The sequence below is a fragment of the Meles meles genome, chromosome 2 (assembly GCF_922984935.1).
Source record: "Meles meles chromosome 2, mMelMel3.1 paternal haplotype, whole genome shotgun sequence".
NCBI classification, from domain to species: domain Eukaryota; kingdom Metazoa; phylum Chordata; class Mammalia; order Carnivora; family Mustelidae; genus Meles; species Meles meles.
The window spans coordinates 27,638,090-27,654,050 of NC_060067.1; the positions used below are offsets into that span (position 1 = coordinate 27,638,090).

The following is a 15,961-nucleotide window of genomic DNA, read 5'->3' on the forward strand; positions in this document are numbered from 1 at the left end:
GACATGATACTTTATGTGGAAAACCCAAAAGACTCCACCCCAAAATTGCTAGAACTCATATAGGAATTCAGCAATGTGGCAGGATATAAAATCAATGCTCAGAAATCAGTTGCATTTCTATATACTAACAATGAGACAGAAGAAAGAGAAATTAAGGAATTGATCCCATTTACAATTGCACTAAAAACTATAAGATACCTAGGGATAAACCTAACCAAAGAGGCACAGGATCTATACTCCAAAAACTACAAAATACTTATGAAAGAAATTAAGGAAGATACAAAGAAATGGTAGAACGTTCCATGCTCATGGATTGGAAGAACAAAATTGTTAAAATGTCTATGCTATCCAGAACAACCTAGACATTCAATGCAGTCCCCATCAAAATACCATCAACATTTTTCACAGAGCTGGAACAAATAATCCTAAAATTTGTACGGAACCAGAAAAGACTCTGAGTAGCCAGAAGAATGTTGAAAAGAAAAGCAAAGCTGGTGGCCTCACAATGCCAGGCTTCAAGCTCTATTACGAAGTTGTAATCATCTGGACAGTATGGTACTGACACAAAAACAGACCCATAAATCAATGGAACAGAATAGTGAGCTCAGAAATGGACTCTCAAGTCTACAGTAAACTAATCTTCAATGAAGCAGGAAAGAATATCTGATGGAAAAGGGACAGTTTCTTCAACAAATGGTGTTGGGAAAATTGGACACCCACATGTAGAAAAATGAAACCAGACCATTTTTCTTACACCATACACAAAAATAGACTCAAAATTGATGAAAGACTTCAATGTGATGCAGGAATCCATCACAATCCTAGAGAAGAACACAGGCAGCAACCTCTTTGACCTCGGCCCCAGCAACTTCTTACTAGACATATCGCCAAAGGCAAGGGAAACAAAGGCAAAAATGAACTACTGGGACTTCATCAAGATAAAAAGCTTCTGCACAGCAAAGGAAATAGTATGCTGCCTCACTTCAAACATAAAGACTCACTTCAGACATAAAGACACAGACTGAAAGTGAAGGGAAGGAAACACATTTACCATGAAAATGTAAGCAAATAAAAAAATAGAGAGTAGCAATACTTATCAAAAAAAACAGACAGAATCAAACAAAACAAAGACTGTAGCAAGAGACAAAGGAGGCCATTTACATGATAAAGGGATCAATCCAACAATAGAGTATAACAGTTATAAATATCTATGCACCCAACAATAGAGTACCTAAATGCATAAAGCAAATTCTAACAGGCATAAAGAGAGATATTGGTGGTAAAACAATAATAGTAGGGGAGTTTAACAGCTCATTTACATCAATAGATAGATCATCCAGGCAGAAAATCAATACGGAAACTGTCTTTGAATGATACTCTAGACCAGATGGACATAACAGATACATAGAGAGCATTCCATCCAAAACAACAAAACAAATTAGCAGTAAAACTTTCTTCTATTACCTCATATTCTATGTTTTATCAAAAATTTAAGAAAAACAATTTGGTAAAATGCTTTTACTTAGCAATGTATTTTATAAATGATAGAATGTCCCACTGCATAAACGTCATATTTTTTTTTCCCAAATTGAGGTTCTTTGTGTGTAGTTCCCCACTTTCATTCATTTCTTCTTCTACTTCCTTAGACTTGCTCAGTCAACGAATCCTGTTTTAAATAGTCTATAAAAAGTATTTGGGAGTACTCATATGAAAATGATGATTATTCTCATAATGGTGTCCTTCTTTGTAGGATCCAAATCTAAAAAAAAAAAAGTAATTGACATGTAAAAGCCATTCAGAAAGGTACATTCTTACATAAAATTTCAGCCATAATCTATTGTGGTTTTAACTTATCTATTATAAAACTAGGAGAGATATGATCAATTTACAAAACAGCAAATGCAGAAATAAAAAAGGATTCATGCCAATGGGAAAGGCAGACTACACATTTAACCTTCAAAGTCCTCTTTCCATGGTTATGAGTCATTCCAAAAGCACAACTGTTTAAGAATTATTGTCTGATAACATTGGTGGAAAATGAGTCCAGATTTTTCTCTAGTCTTCAGTTTGAATAATATCCATTTTATGGATATTGGGATTTTATGGATAAGGGATCATGAAACCTGAAATGTTACTTATGTCACATTAATGCATATGTAATCTACTTTGGCATGATTTCAACTTCTAAATCTTATATAGGTGCTACAGATGAACAACTCACCTTGCTGATGAATAACTAATTAATTATACAGCTTTGGTTGGGATGAGGAAATACGAAGGCACTAGAAAGTAAATTAAGACCTGAATAAATGAAGCCACTGACTTCCTTTTCTTCACTAGGAATCGCAATATCCACATAACCTCCAAAATGCAGGAGATGGGAGGTCTGGGGTTTTTTGTCATCTCAAAACAATAAGAAATATTTAAATAACACTTTTGATCTGCTATTATCTATTAACTGAGTCCTAGGGAAGTAATCAAGGTTATGCCCAAAGATATAATGAGTCCCCAGAAGACTTCTTATAATAATGAAAGAATAAATGTGTAAAAACAACTACCTTAGTTAGCTATATTTGGTACATCCATATAATAGAATATTGTGCAATCATTTAAAAACATTTTCAGAAACAAACATTATTATGGAAGGAGGCTCATCATACACTATTTGGATGAAAAAATGAGATTATAAATAGAATGACTATACAGAAACACACATGCATATAAGTTTCACACAGTTCTAAAGTTGAGATGACTGTGTGATATAGAGATATATGTGCACATAAGAAGCAAAGACGCATCCAAAACTGTTACCAGTGATAACTTTGAATTGCTTAGCTCCCCACGAGAACATAAGCTCTGTAGGACAAAGACTTGGTTTTATTCACCTTTTGTCCTCAGTATCTAGCACAAGGCCTAGCGTGGGGTTGATATCATGGTACTCAATGAGAACCTGTTGAATTAAGGAATGGAATTTTTGATGAACTTAGTATTCTTTGACTATTTTTATTTGATAAATGTTCAATACATATATATATACATATATGGAATTTTTAAATTAAGACAAGGTTTCTACTTATGCTTCTGCTATTTTCATAATCACCCTGAGTGGGAAAGCAGATCTAGACTCTCTTCACAGGCGGTTTGGATCAATCTGCAGTTGTGATTAGCTAAAAATATTTTCTTTGGATTTCTCCACACTCTTCTTTTTTTTTTTTAAGGATTTTATTTACTTATTTGACAGAGAGAGAGACAGCGAGAGAGGGAACACAAGCAGGGGAAGTGGGAGAGGGAGAAGCAGGCTTCCCACTGAGCAGGGAGCCCGATGCAGGGCTAGATCCCAGGACCCAGGGATCATGACCTGAGCCGAAGGCAGATGCTTAACGCCTGAGCCACCCAGGTGCCCCTTCCACACTCTTTATGTATGAGAATAAGGAAACAGGGGAACCTTTATCTTCCCAGATTTTCAAGCTTCCGTGTAAGAAGTCACCTCCGTCAACCAAAGGAAGAAAACTCTGGATTTCACTTCAGTGATACTACAGTGTTACTGTTGCTCTTGTATCTACCAGCTACTCAGCATTCACCGTGCACTTTGTCTTTTTTTTTTCCCCCAAACAACTTTATTGAAATGTGCCAAGAGTACATGGGCAGCACAAAGGTAATGAACGGGGTGGAAAAAATCACTTGTATCACCATGGGCTATTCTAGGAGCTCTAGGTTTCGTTTAAACCTTAAATTATCAGGGCGCCTGGGTGGCTCAGCGGGTTAAAGCCTCTGCCTTCGGCTCAGGTCATGATCCCAGGGTCCTGGGATCGAGCCCCACATCGGGCTCTCTGCTTAGGTGGGAGCCTGCTTCCTCCTCTCTCTCTCTCTCTGCCTGCCTCTCTGCCTACTTGTGATCTCTGTCTGTCAAATAAATAAATCTTTAAAGAAAAAAAAACTTAAATTATCTTAGGAGGGGAGCACTACTGTTTTTCCCATTTTGCAGGTGAGAGACTCAAGGCTTAGAGAGATTAGCCAAGTTGCCCACAGTTCCCCAGCTGTTTGCTGGCAGGCGTGAGGACTAGAACTCTGTCCCCTGCAGCTCTCGGAGCCCATGTTCTTTACTAGTGTATCACACACGCAAGGGGTGAGCTCAAACACAGTGATACAAGCAGTCAAGCCTCGGTGTAGCTCTTCTTGCATTCATTCCCCACATTTTGGCACAGCTTTTTCTTGTTATAAGGAGAGACAAGGAAGAAAAAGAAAACAGATAAATTCCTCCGTCCCTCCCCCCATGCCTCCACGCCCTGGGGAGCAAATCAAATGAAGTCTGAGAAGCTTCTAGAGCAGTAAGCTGGTAAAAGTAGTAGAAATGTCAGATAATAGTAACGTACATGATATGTTCTGGGCTTGGTTTTATGCAGACATTTCTTCTCATTATCTAGTCATGGGAAGAAAAAAGAGCACCTCCTCCAAAGCACATAATTTGCTGCAAATAGGTTTCTCAGATAACCTCTATTTAGAACTAAACAAAATCCAATATATTTCACATGCTAGAATCTCGGCGGTGGAAATGAGTTATCCACTCTACGTAGCCTCCGTCCTAATTGCACATTAGAGTAACTGGGAATGATTTTTTTTTTAGATTTTATTTATTTATTTGACAGACAGAGATCACAAGTAGGCAGAGAGGTGGGCAGAGAGGAGGAAGCAGGCTCCCCACTGAGCAGAGATCCCGATGTGGGGCTCAATCCCAGGACCCTGGGATCATGACCTGAGCCGAAGGCAGAGGCTTTAACCCACTGAGTCGCCCAGGCGCCCCAGGAATGATTTTTTTAAGACTCAGAGCCCAGAGGTGGGGCTCTCCAGGTGAGTCCTTGAACAGTGAGAACTGAGACCCTCAGCAACCCAGCCCTGCTGACAGCTCCCACTTCGGAGCTCTGCCACTCACGAGCCATGTAACCCTAGTGAAGTTATTTCGTGTTCCTCAGCCTGAACTTCTTACCTCTAAAACGAAGATAATGAGCGAACCAACCCAATGGTCGTCCACAGACAGAATACTCAAAACACCCAGAACAGAGTCTGGGACACAGAACCCTCAAATATCCGCTATCACTGCAGGGCTGATGGTGACGAAGATGCTGCCCGTGTGATCTTTCTCGCCTGACCCTGGGACGGTAACCTGTTACTCTATCCCAGAAAGCAGGGACCGTAACTTCAACCCAGGCAGGATCTTATCATTTTGACCATGAGCAGCCTTCCCTGAACAAACCTCTAGAACCATATTTACTTTGGAACTCGTCGCGGGATAATAATATATTTAGGTCCGTAGAGGGGCTGCAGGTGCCTCAGGAAGAACTGTACTCACCTAGGATTGAAATGAATTTCCTTTGGAACTTCCCTCGGGTCTGTGACTACTTTCTGGTTGTCTCTATAATTAATGGGGTCATCAGGGATCCTGAATTTGGCCATCTGAATTTCGGAGTCACTCAGTTGAGCACGGGAGATTCTTGCATAACCCAGTCTGTGGCAGAAACAGAAACAGTCTGTAAAGTTTTATCACCATACAGAAATCTGATGAGACCTAATAGACAGCACCCGCGTTATTAGGCCAATTTCCCCATTTATGACTCTACTGGGTACATCACTAGAATTAGCTAGATTTATTACCCCAAATATTTATCTAAATACTGCTCTTATTATAGGAATGAATACGGAACATGCACACAGATGTAATCAACTAAACGCACACTAATGAATATTCTGGTCTCGACAAATCACCTATCACACAATTATGTTCTGCATCAGGAACGGAGTTCTCTAGAATGACGGGAGGGTATGCCTATATGCTTTCTTACCTTTCAAATACCACCTATTTCCCTCCACACTTACAAGTCTAAAATAAAAGATTTTGTATGTCTGGAAAAAAAAATTGCACATCCTGTTTTTGCTTAGAGCTTTCAGTTCTCCGGGAAATCAGAGCATTTTATAAGAGGCCCAGATGGGAAAACGGGGGAACCATGGGCAACCAAAAATTCATTTTATTTATATTTTGCCTCTTCAAAAAAAAAAACAAAACCTATCTGTGTCAGTCATTCATTCACTTATTCAGTGAACAAATATACATATCAAGTTTCTACAACACGCAGACATCATTCTAGATGGGGGGATAAACAGGCAACAGAACAAAACCCTTGTCCTCAGAGAGCTTTCAGTCCAGTTGGGGAGAATAAATTAAGTACGTGCGTACGTATGAAATCTATCAGGTGGTGAAAAGTATCCAAGGATCCCGGAGGAATCAGGGTAGAGAGGACAGGGAATGCTAAGTGGCAGAGGTTGCTAGTTTATGGCAGATGGTCGGAGCAGTGACAGGGAGCAAAAGACTGAACGGAGTAAAGAAACAACCCAGACAGATGTTGGCGGAAGGGTGCTCTAGGGAAAGGGAACAGCAAATGCAAACGTCCCAAAGGAGACTGGCCTGGACTTTTCTGAGGGCCAGTGACGGGAGTGGAGTGCACAAGGGCAAACACTGGGGGAGATGAGTTTGCATGCACGTCAGGGATGGCGGATGACGCAAAACTTTCCATGCCGACCGCTCAAAGGACTTCAGTACTCTTCGGACAGTGAGATGGAAATCCGAGCAGTTCTGTGCAGAAACGCAGTGGCGGCTGTGTAGAGAACAGACTCCAGGGAAAGGGTGGGAGATGGGAGACCATTTGAGGCCACGACAGTGATTTGGGTGACAGGCGGTGGGGACTTGAGCCAGACGAGTAGTAGGAGAAAGATTCCAAACAAAACCTGTAGCTCTGTACAAAATAGAGACAGAAACCCAGAGCCGGGGCACATGGAGGTAGCAGGTCTGCCCACCATGAAGGGAAACAGATCTGTGACAGCATCAGAATGGGATGACAGGTGTCTGACAGGCTGAGCTATTTGTCTAAGCTCAGGTCCCAAATCTGTGCAGTTCCCTGTAATTCTAGGTCACTGTCTCTAGTAAATCTAACTTTTGTTGTTTATCACATCTCAAAGATCAAAGTTCCAACTCATTTCAGAGATGCTGCTTTCCAGGTCCTTCTAAAAGTCCTTGAAGTTAATGAACCAGACAATCCAAATGGTCTGCTAAAACAAAGTAAGTATTTTTTTTAATTTATTTCTTAAAGATTTTATTTATTTATTTGACAGACATAGATCACAAGTAGGCAGAGAGGTAGGCAGAGAGGAGGAAGCAGGCTCCCCGCTGAGCAGAGAGCCCAATGTGGGGCTCGATCCCAGGACTCTGGGATCATGACCTGAGCCGAAGGCAGAGGCTTTAACCCATTGAGCCACCCAGGCGCCCCTGTCCAGTATGTATTTATTAAGTGCTTATGAAGTACACAACATTAAATTACATGGCTGAGATCAAGTTTATAGAATTGGTTTTATGGGCAAAAATGAAAAACAATAATCCCTAACTTGTTTTTTTTTTAACTTTAAATTCCAATTAGTTAACACAGTGTAATATTAGATTCAATATAGTGATTCCACACTTCCATACATCACGCAGTGCTCATCACAAGTGCCCTCCTTAATCCCCACCTCCTATTTCACTCATGCCCCCCACACCCCTTCTGGTAACCATCAGTTTAGCTAAGAATTTCTTGGTTTGCCTGCCCCTCTCTTTTTTTCCCCTTTGCTCATTTGTTTTTTCTTAAATTCCACATATGAGTGAAATTATATAGTATTTGCCTTTCTCTGACTTATTTTGCTTAGTGTTATAATCTCTAGCTCCATCCATGACACTGCAAATGGCAAGATTTCATTCTTCTTATGGCCGAATAATATTCCACTCCGCGTGCGCGCACGTGTGTGTGTGTGTGTGTGTGTGTGCGCGCACGCACCACTTCTTCTTTACCCATTCATCTACTGATGGATAGTTCAGCTGATAATAATTTGGCTATTGTAAATTATGTTGCTATAAACACAGGGATGCATGTATCCTTCTGAATTAGTGTTCTTGCATTTTGGGGGTAGATACCCAGTAGTGCGATTCCTAGATCATATGGTGATTCTATTTTTAAGTTTCTGAGGAACCTCCATACTGTTTTTTCCACAGTGGCTGCACTAGTTTGCATTCCCACCAAGGGTGCAAGAGGGTTCCTTTTTATCTATAGCCTCGCCAACACTTGTCATTCTTGTGTTTTTGACTGTAGCCGTTCTGCAGGTGTGAAGTGATCTCACTGTAGTTTTGATTTGCATTTCCCTGTGGATGACTGATATTGAGCAATTTTTTGTGTGTTTCTTGGGCCATCTGGATGTCTTCTTTGGAGAATTGTCTGTTCATCTGCCCATTTTTAGTTGGATTATTCATTTTTGGAGTGTTGAGTTTTATGAATTTTGGATGCTAACCCTTTATTAGATATGTCATTTGCACATACCTTCTATATCTTCTCCCATTCTGTAGGTTGCCTTTTAGTTTCGCTGACTGTTTCCTTTGCTGTGCAGGAGCTTTTTATTTTGATACGTAGTCCCCATAGTGTATTTCTGCTTTTATTTCCCTTGCCTCAAGATATATATCTAGAAAGAAGTTCGTACAGCCGATCTCAAAGCAGTTACTGCCTATGTTCTCCTCTAGGATTTTCATGGTTTCCTGTCTCACATTTAGTTCTTTCATCCTTTTGAATTTAATTTTGTGTTTGGTGAAAGAAAGTGGTCTAATTTCATTCTTTTGCATGTGGCTGTCCAGTTTTCCCAGCACCATTTGTTGAAAAGACTGTCTTTTTTCAGGATTTTCTGTCCTTCTTTGTCAAAGACTAGTTGACCATAGAGTTAAGGGTCCATTTCTGGGTTCTCGATTTCTGTTCCATTGATCTGTGTGTCTGTTTTTGTGCCGGTCCCATACTGTCTTGATGACTACAGCTTTGTAATAGAGCTTGAAGTCTGGAATTGTGATGCCTCCCATTTTGCTCTTTTTCAAGACTGTTTCGGCTGTTTGGGTTGTTTTGCGGTTCCATATAAATTTTGGGATTTTTTTTGTTCTAGTTCTGCTGCCTTTTCCATCTGTTGTAAACTAAATGTTTGTATCATCCCCCAATTCATAAGTCAAGCTATAACCCTAGTGGGCCATATTTGGAGATGGGGCCTCCAAGGAAGTAATTAAATTAAATGAGGTGATAGGGCTGGGACCCTGATTCAATACTGTAGCCACTCTGGAAAACAGTGTTGAGGCTCCTCAAAAAGTTGAAAATAGAGCTACCCTATGACCCAGCAGTTACACTACTGGGTATTTACCCCCAAAGTTACAAATGTAGTGATCCAAAGGGCACCTGCTTCCCGATGTTTCTAGCAGCAATGTCCATAATAGCCAAACTATGGGAAGAGCCCAGATGTCCATCGACAGATGAATGGGTAAAGAGATGGTATAGATACACAATGGAATATTACTCAGCCATCAAAAAAAAAAGAAATCTTGCCATTTGTGATGACAGGGATGGAACTAGAGGGTATTATGCTAAGCAAAGTAAGTCAATCAGAGAAAGACAATTACCGTATGACCTCACTGATATGTGGAATTTAAGAAACAAAACAGAGGATCATAAGGGAAGAGAGGAAAAAAACGAAACAAGATGAAATCGGAAAAAGAGAAAAACCATGAGAGACTCATAATCATTGAAAACAAACTGAGGGTTGCTGGAGGGGGGAAGGTGGGGGCACTGGGTGATGGACATTAAGGAGGGCACTTGATGTAATGAGCACTGGGTATTAGAGAAGACTGATGAGTCACTGACCTCTCCTTTAAAACTAATAATACATTACATGTTAATTAATTGAGTTTTTTTAAAAAGATTTTCTTTATTTATTTGACAGAGAGACAGAGCAAGAGAGGGAACACACCAGGGGGAGGGGGAGAGGGTGAAGCAGGCTTCCCACCTAACTGGGAGCCTGATGTGGGGCTCAATCCCAGGACTCTGGGATCCTGACCTGAGCTGAAGGCAGACACTTAATGCCTGAGCCATCCAGGCACCCCAACTAATCAAATTTAAATCAAAAACAAAAATTTTTTTTTAAAGAAGAGACACCATACAGCGTATGTGTGCACACACACTCTCTTTCTCTATCTCTGTCTCCAGAACAGTGAGAAAATAAATCTCTGTTGTGCAAGCCACCCAGCCATATTTAGCATATATATGTAAATATTTATATATTAAAAATCTGCCACCTCACTCTTCCAAAGGGGAGGTGATAAAGGTCTTGGGCCACAAGTATACAGAGCCAAATGATCAGCTATTATGGGCACTGGTACTATAAATATCACTGTTCCTTAGCAACTCACAATATTTCCAACTTCATTTTATACCTACTTCAGTATATATCATAAATAGTTCTTTAGAAATTCTAATATCCACATTAAAACAACCACTTTAATATGAATGTAAAAAATCTGGTATCATGTACTCTGCAAAACTAATATTTTGGCATCTCCCTCCCACCTTAACTCTTTGGAAACACCAAAATAATAGTCAAGTTATCTGTCCTACAGCCACATGGGCATGTTCTGGGTCTTTTGGAGTTTATTAGTGTGATTATTAGCGTAACCAGAACTACCTTGGCAACTCAAGGATCTCCTTGTCTCCTCCCAGTAAGCATACAAACCCCCGGAATTGTCCAGGAACCAATAAGGGTCACCATTTTATTAAGTCAGATCCAAAGTTCTTAGAGCCCACGTGGTCTGCTGCCTTCCTTCCCTGCCCATACACTCCCCCTTACCTCTTCTACGACGTCCTTCCCCCTACACCCACGCCAGCCCTGCCTCACTTTTCATCAGACACATCTGCCCTCCTGCCTTCCGGCTTCTGCACAGGCCAGCCCCCCTGGAAGGCTCGTCTCTCCGCCACGGGGCCCACTGCCTCCACTCTCAGCTCCAGCATCACCTTCTCGGTGAGAGCCGCCAACCCCCACTTACAGCGGCACCCCACCTCCATGTTCTGGACGCTCTTCCCTGTTTCCCACCAGACTCACCACGGAACTGTGGCTTTCTTCCCTCCGCCAGGGCAGGGACCCGGCTCGGTTTAGTTTACTGCTGGTACCTGTGACTCAATCCACTGTCTGCATGATCCGTCCCCACTCACCTCTTTCACGTCCCCTCGCTCCCATCGCACTCTACTCCAGCCACGCCGGCCTCTTCGCTGTTACCGACAAACACCAAGCGTGCGCCACTCCGACTTCTGTACGTGCTCCTGCCCGTGCGGGCGGTGCTCTTCCCGGGGTGGACGCACATGATTGCACGCATCTCTTTCCGGCCGCTGCCTGTCCTCTGGAGCCTAGCGCAGCCGCCCCCCGACCCGCACTCCGCATCCCCATCCTTCTCCCTGGCCGCATCCGTCTTTCCATCGCATCAGCACCTGTCACTCTCTTCTGTGCTTATTTTCTGTCTCCTTCCACTGGAACGTAAGCTCCGTGGTAGTCAAGGATTGCGTTTTGGTCCTGTTAGAGCCCCACTGCTTAGAACAATGCCTGGCACATGATAGTAAGTATTTAATAAATACTTGTTGAATGAATGAATGATTGAAAAAAATGAATGATTGGTCCTTTTTTGGGTATTGAACTGTTTTAGCTTTGTTTTAGGAGATAGGGCCCACAAAACAGATTTACACAGTTACAAATTTAATTTTAAGACCCTTTAGATACATTATATATGGATATACATTCACACTAATAAATGCATATATTATATGGATATTATTCACTTTTTTATATCCAGGATTTTTTTTTTATAAAATATAATTTACCTAGAGATCTCACCATAATATCATAGTGATTCCAACAAGCGAGTTAGCCTACCCAAAATTACATGATTCGAACTTGGCAAAGCTGGAATTCAGCCCAGGGCTTTCTTACTCTGTGATCCGTGTTTCTGCCATGCCCTCCAGTCCAGACGGGTGCCCTTCCTAACATGTGCTCACAATTATGTGCTTATCATGCTTAATAACTTATACAGTATCCTTTTTATATAATTAAGCTTAATTTAGCATTTAGTCTTTCTTAAATCATTAGGCCATGCCTTGGGAAAAAAATGCTCAACTGTGTAACTAGCCAATGTTCATAAAAAGTAACAAAATTAATTGCTTCTATAAAGTTCCTCCTTCCAGGAGAGACCCAAAAGATCACAGCGATAGTAGATAATAAAACAGCAGCAACCAAAAACCTCTGCTCACCTGATCAGCCCTCGGTACATAATATATTCACACCATCTGTCTTGATCTGTGCTGTCAATATCCTAAATAAAGAACAGAGGAGAGAACGTTTAAAGCATAGAAAACAATGCCCTATCCTGACTCGCCCAGCAAATGTGTGAAGGACAGTAATAAACATGCATTTTGTGCACACCGTTTTCTCTGCCTCACTCCTAATGATCCGTTAGGATCCCAATTATTTATTCATTCTACAGATATTTCTGGAGCACCTCCTGGGGGCCCATCCCGGCCCCGTACTGGGTGCTGGGGGTACAGAGGTGAGGGTGAGCTGCAGAGAGGGGCGGGCCAGAGAGCTGGCTCCCATCGGCTTTCCAGGTCTTTGACTCCAAGCAGAATTTACTGCTCACCCCCCCACCCCACCCCGGGTCGTGCTGCGCAGGACTCTGTACACACCAGCTACACCCTTCCGCGTGGTTGTTTCTAAGTCTCCAGCCTCCCCTTCCCCAGCAGAGGCCTCTTAATCACGCTGGCTCCCTGGTACTTAGCATGAAGCCTGGCATTCGGCAGGAGCTCAGTCTGGGTTTGTTAAATTGAATCATTGGAAATAAACACATTTGGGGAGTAATCATGAGTCTTTTTGATGTTGAAAGCTGAAGACCAGTGTTATTTTTCATCAGAGAAGCAGAACATAAACATATTCTTTTTCTGTAACGTGCTGGAAAAACTCTAAATATGGAGCTTTTACACTGAAGAAATTTCCATCTTCTTCTTTTTAAAGAATCCTCTAAATGAAAAAGAGACCTGACTCTTGATCTTTTCTCAATTTTACCGTTAAAATTTAACTTAAAGGTTTTTAAATTTTACCGTTAAAATTAAACTTAAAGGTTTTTAAATCGCTAAAATGCTATTATCTCTTTCTTAATTTTTTCATAAGCTCAGTGGCAAACACAGGGACACTTGTCCATCTTATTAGGACGTACATGCTACACTTACATACACACATGTACATGCCTTGGCATACATGGGAAAATGACAATACATTTCTTAAATTAAACTTTAAAATGTTAAGGATGAGAAAAGCAAATAAATTGAAAGAGTACTGTCTGGTTTGCCTTGGAAAGAAAGAAAAATTTAGTCATTCCCTTGTATATACAAGGAATAGTAAACAATGAATACATTTAACGGTCACGTTTCAGATTTTTAAATGACGCTGTCAAATTTGAAGGCTGCAGGATTCAAATACTCATTTCTTAAAGAGAAAAATCTGTTCATCCAAGCATCTATGATTAAAACTCCTCTCTGCATTAATAAACTTCCTAACGGAAAAAGCTATAGAAGAATCCACTGCCATTCTCGACACAGCTTCTGACCAAGGTAGTGGTAACCAACAGAGGATTAAATAAAAATCAAATAAAATCTTTCTTCTTTAACACCATCCACATCCCTTGCACACACAGAGAGAGTGTAAGAATTCCTTCTCTTATTAGGATGCATTTTTCCCCTTAGATTTGCCAAATATTGTGTTGTCTAACATTCTCTTGCACTTTAGAGACCACATACTTACACAATTATCTTATTCGATTTTATGCATACATCCACATGTATGTAATACACACACACAGTGACCATGTACCGAGTGCCTTGTCCGTACAAGACTGAGGGCTCTGAGACATTATCTTCTATTTTATCCTCATAACCACCCCGTGATGCCATAGATATGCCTATCACCACCTCACAGATGCGGCCACTGAGGCCTGGAGAATTTCAATAACTTGACCCCAGGTCACACCGCTGGTAAGTGTGGCCCCTGTTGGGCTAGTGAGACCACATAGAGACAGAGGCCCAGCCAACAACCAGCACCAAAGCCCCAGACATGTGAATGGGGCCATCTTCCACCCCCACCAGCCACCGCCGCCAGCTGACTGCACGAGTGAACCCAGGCAAGGAGGGAAAACCACCACGCAACCCACAGAATCAAGGGAATCTTAAACCATTGCTGTTTCTAAGCCACTGGGGTTTGAGGTGGTTTGTTAAACGGCGTTTGTTGACTGATACAACCTCTTTTTATTCTTCTGACTTCTCCTTAATCTCTGTTTGTTACACAGCACTTGGTGACCGATACAACCTCCTTTTACTCTTCTGACCTCTCCTTAATCTCTCTTCTGAGATAACTCCCCGTGTTTTCCCTCTCCAGCACCCCCGACAGCCACATTCAATGCAGCCCTCCCAGGGGTTTTGTCTGACCCGCCTCTCGCACGTCTCCAACTTCGTAACCGTGTCATCCACTTCCATGGTTCCCATGACCCCACAGACGGTGGCAGCGGCTTAATCTCTGTTTCTAGTCCTGACTGCCCTCCTCGATCCCAAATCCATATACGGGCTGCCTGTTGGACGTCTCCATCAATATCCCACAGACGCCTCCACTCAGGCTAGAGCCGAACTCGTGGTCACCCTTGTGGAACTCTCCTTCCTTCACTGTTCTCTTTAGTAACATTGCTGTCTAAACCTTCTGACGGGAGCCCAAATCAGGAGTCCATCCTGACTTCCCTTGCCGCTTCGTCCCCTGTTGCCGAGATTCACTTGTCTCCCAGGCATCTAACTGCCTTCCTCCCCAAGCTGTAGTATTTTTAGCTGTGTGTATATCAAGATTTCATAGTGAAGTCCTGACCTTCTATACATCGAGGTGTGGCCATGTGACTAAATTCTAGTCCACGAAATCTAAGTACACGTGTTGGAGGTTAGTTTCCTGGCATTTGCCTTTAGAGATGACTTGCATGTGCTCTTGGCCCCTTCTTTATCCTGTCCTCTGTCTTGCTAGCTAGAATATGGATGCTGCCATCGAGAACCAAGAGGCGAACCTGGGAATGTAGGCTCTGTAAAGTGATGCCACAGGACAGAAGGGGCACATTCCTGACACCCTGGAGGGCACCAGTACTAAGAACACCTGCCCAGACTTTTACATCAAGAAATACATTGCTCTCCTGTGTAAGCCACAGTGGAAACCCTCATCACACCCCGGTCCTTCTCATCTATCTTTCCAAGCACTTGGCAGAATGCGTGAGCCTTTTTCTCTGCAAATAGCTCAAGACATGATGTTGAAAGCAAAAGGTAAAGGACCAAGAAATCTACACAGGGCTTAACGAAATACTACAATTCTATATTTCATGGCCAGTTCATGCATTTAACATTCCAGTGCACATATGTCTCAAGGATTTGATTTGTGTGTCCGTTCCCTGGAGCGTGATTGTATCTGGGGACACTGACAAATTGAGGTTTTAGACCCGAACAGGTAGGGACTGATTCCGTTAGGGAGGCCCTGTATGGCCGGTCAGCCCGCCTCTCTGTATATTTCCTTCTATGTTTTACTCTCAGCATCATAATGAAGTTGCATAAGGTAGCAGATTATATTTCCTAACATGGCTACAATAACCCACTTTCCACACGGCATTCTTATAATCCCATGGAGAGATGGGATTTCTGTCTCTCCCACTTGAATGCGAGCAGGCATCACACGAGAGCAGAGGTCACACTACATAACCCACAAGACTGGGGTCCTATAAGGCAATACACCATTTTCCTGATTCTCTGTGGGACACACTCTGAGAACCCAGCCGTCTGCAGGGAGGAAGCCCAAGCTAGCCCATGGACAGAAACCAGGACCACCAACCGCCAGCACCAGCTTGCTACCTGGGAAGCATCTGCAAAGTGGACCCTCCAGCTCCCAGCTGAGCCTCCCAGCTGTGGGACACGGAGATGAAACTCCCCCCTGCCCCCAGCCCTGTCCACACTGCAGATCCAGGAGCCACAGACAA

At 42.3% G+C, this 15,961-nt stretch overlaps 1 protein-coding gene across 2 annotated transcripts in view; it reads right to left on the reverse strand.

Moving 5' to 3' along the window:
• Positions 1–894: 894 nt before the first annotated feature.
• The window catches only part of CWH43 (cell wall biogenesis 43 C-terminal homolog), a 55,174-nt gene continuing 40,107 nt past the window's right edge, over positions 895–15,961 (reverse strand). For both annotated transcript variants that reach the window (XM_045997577.1, XM_045997576.1), the window contains 3 exons: positions 12,171–12,232; positions 5,348–5,503; positions 895–1,759 (listed from right to left, as the gene is read on the reverse strand). In XM_045997577.1, the coding sequence (XP_045853533.1) occupies positions 1,681–1,759; positions 5,348–5,503; positions 12,171–12,232 (297 nt within the window). In that variant the 3' untranslated portion in view covers positions 895–1,680. The remainder of the gene's footprint in view (positions 1,760–5,347; positions 5,504–12,170; positions 12,233–15,961) is intronic.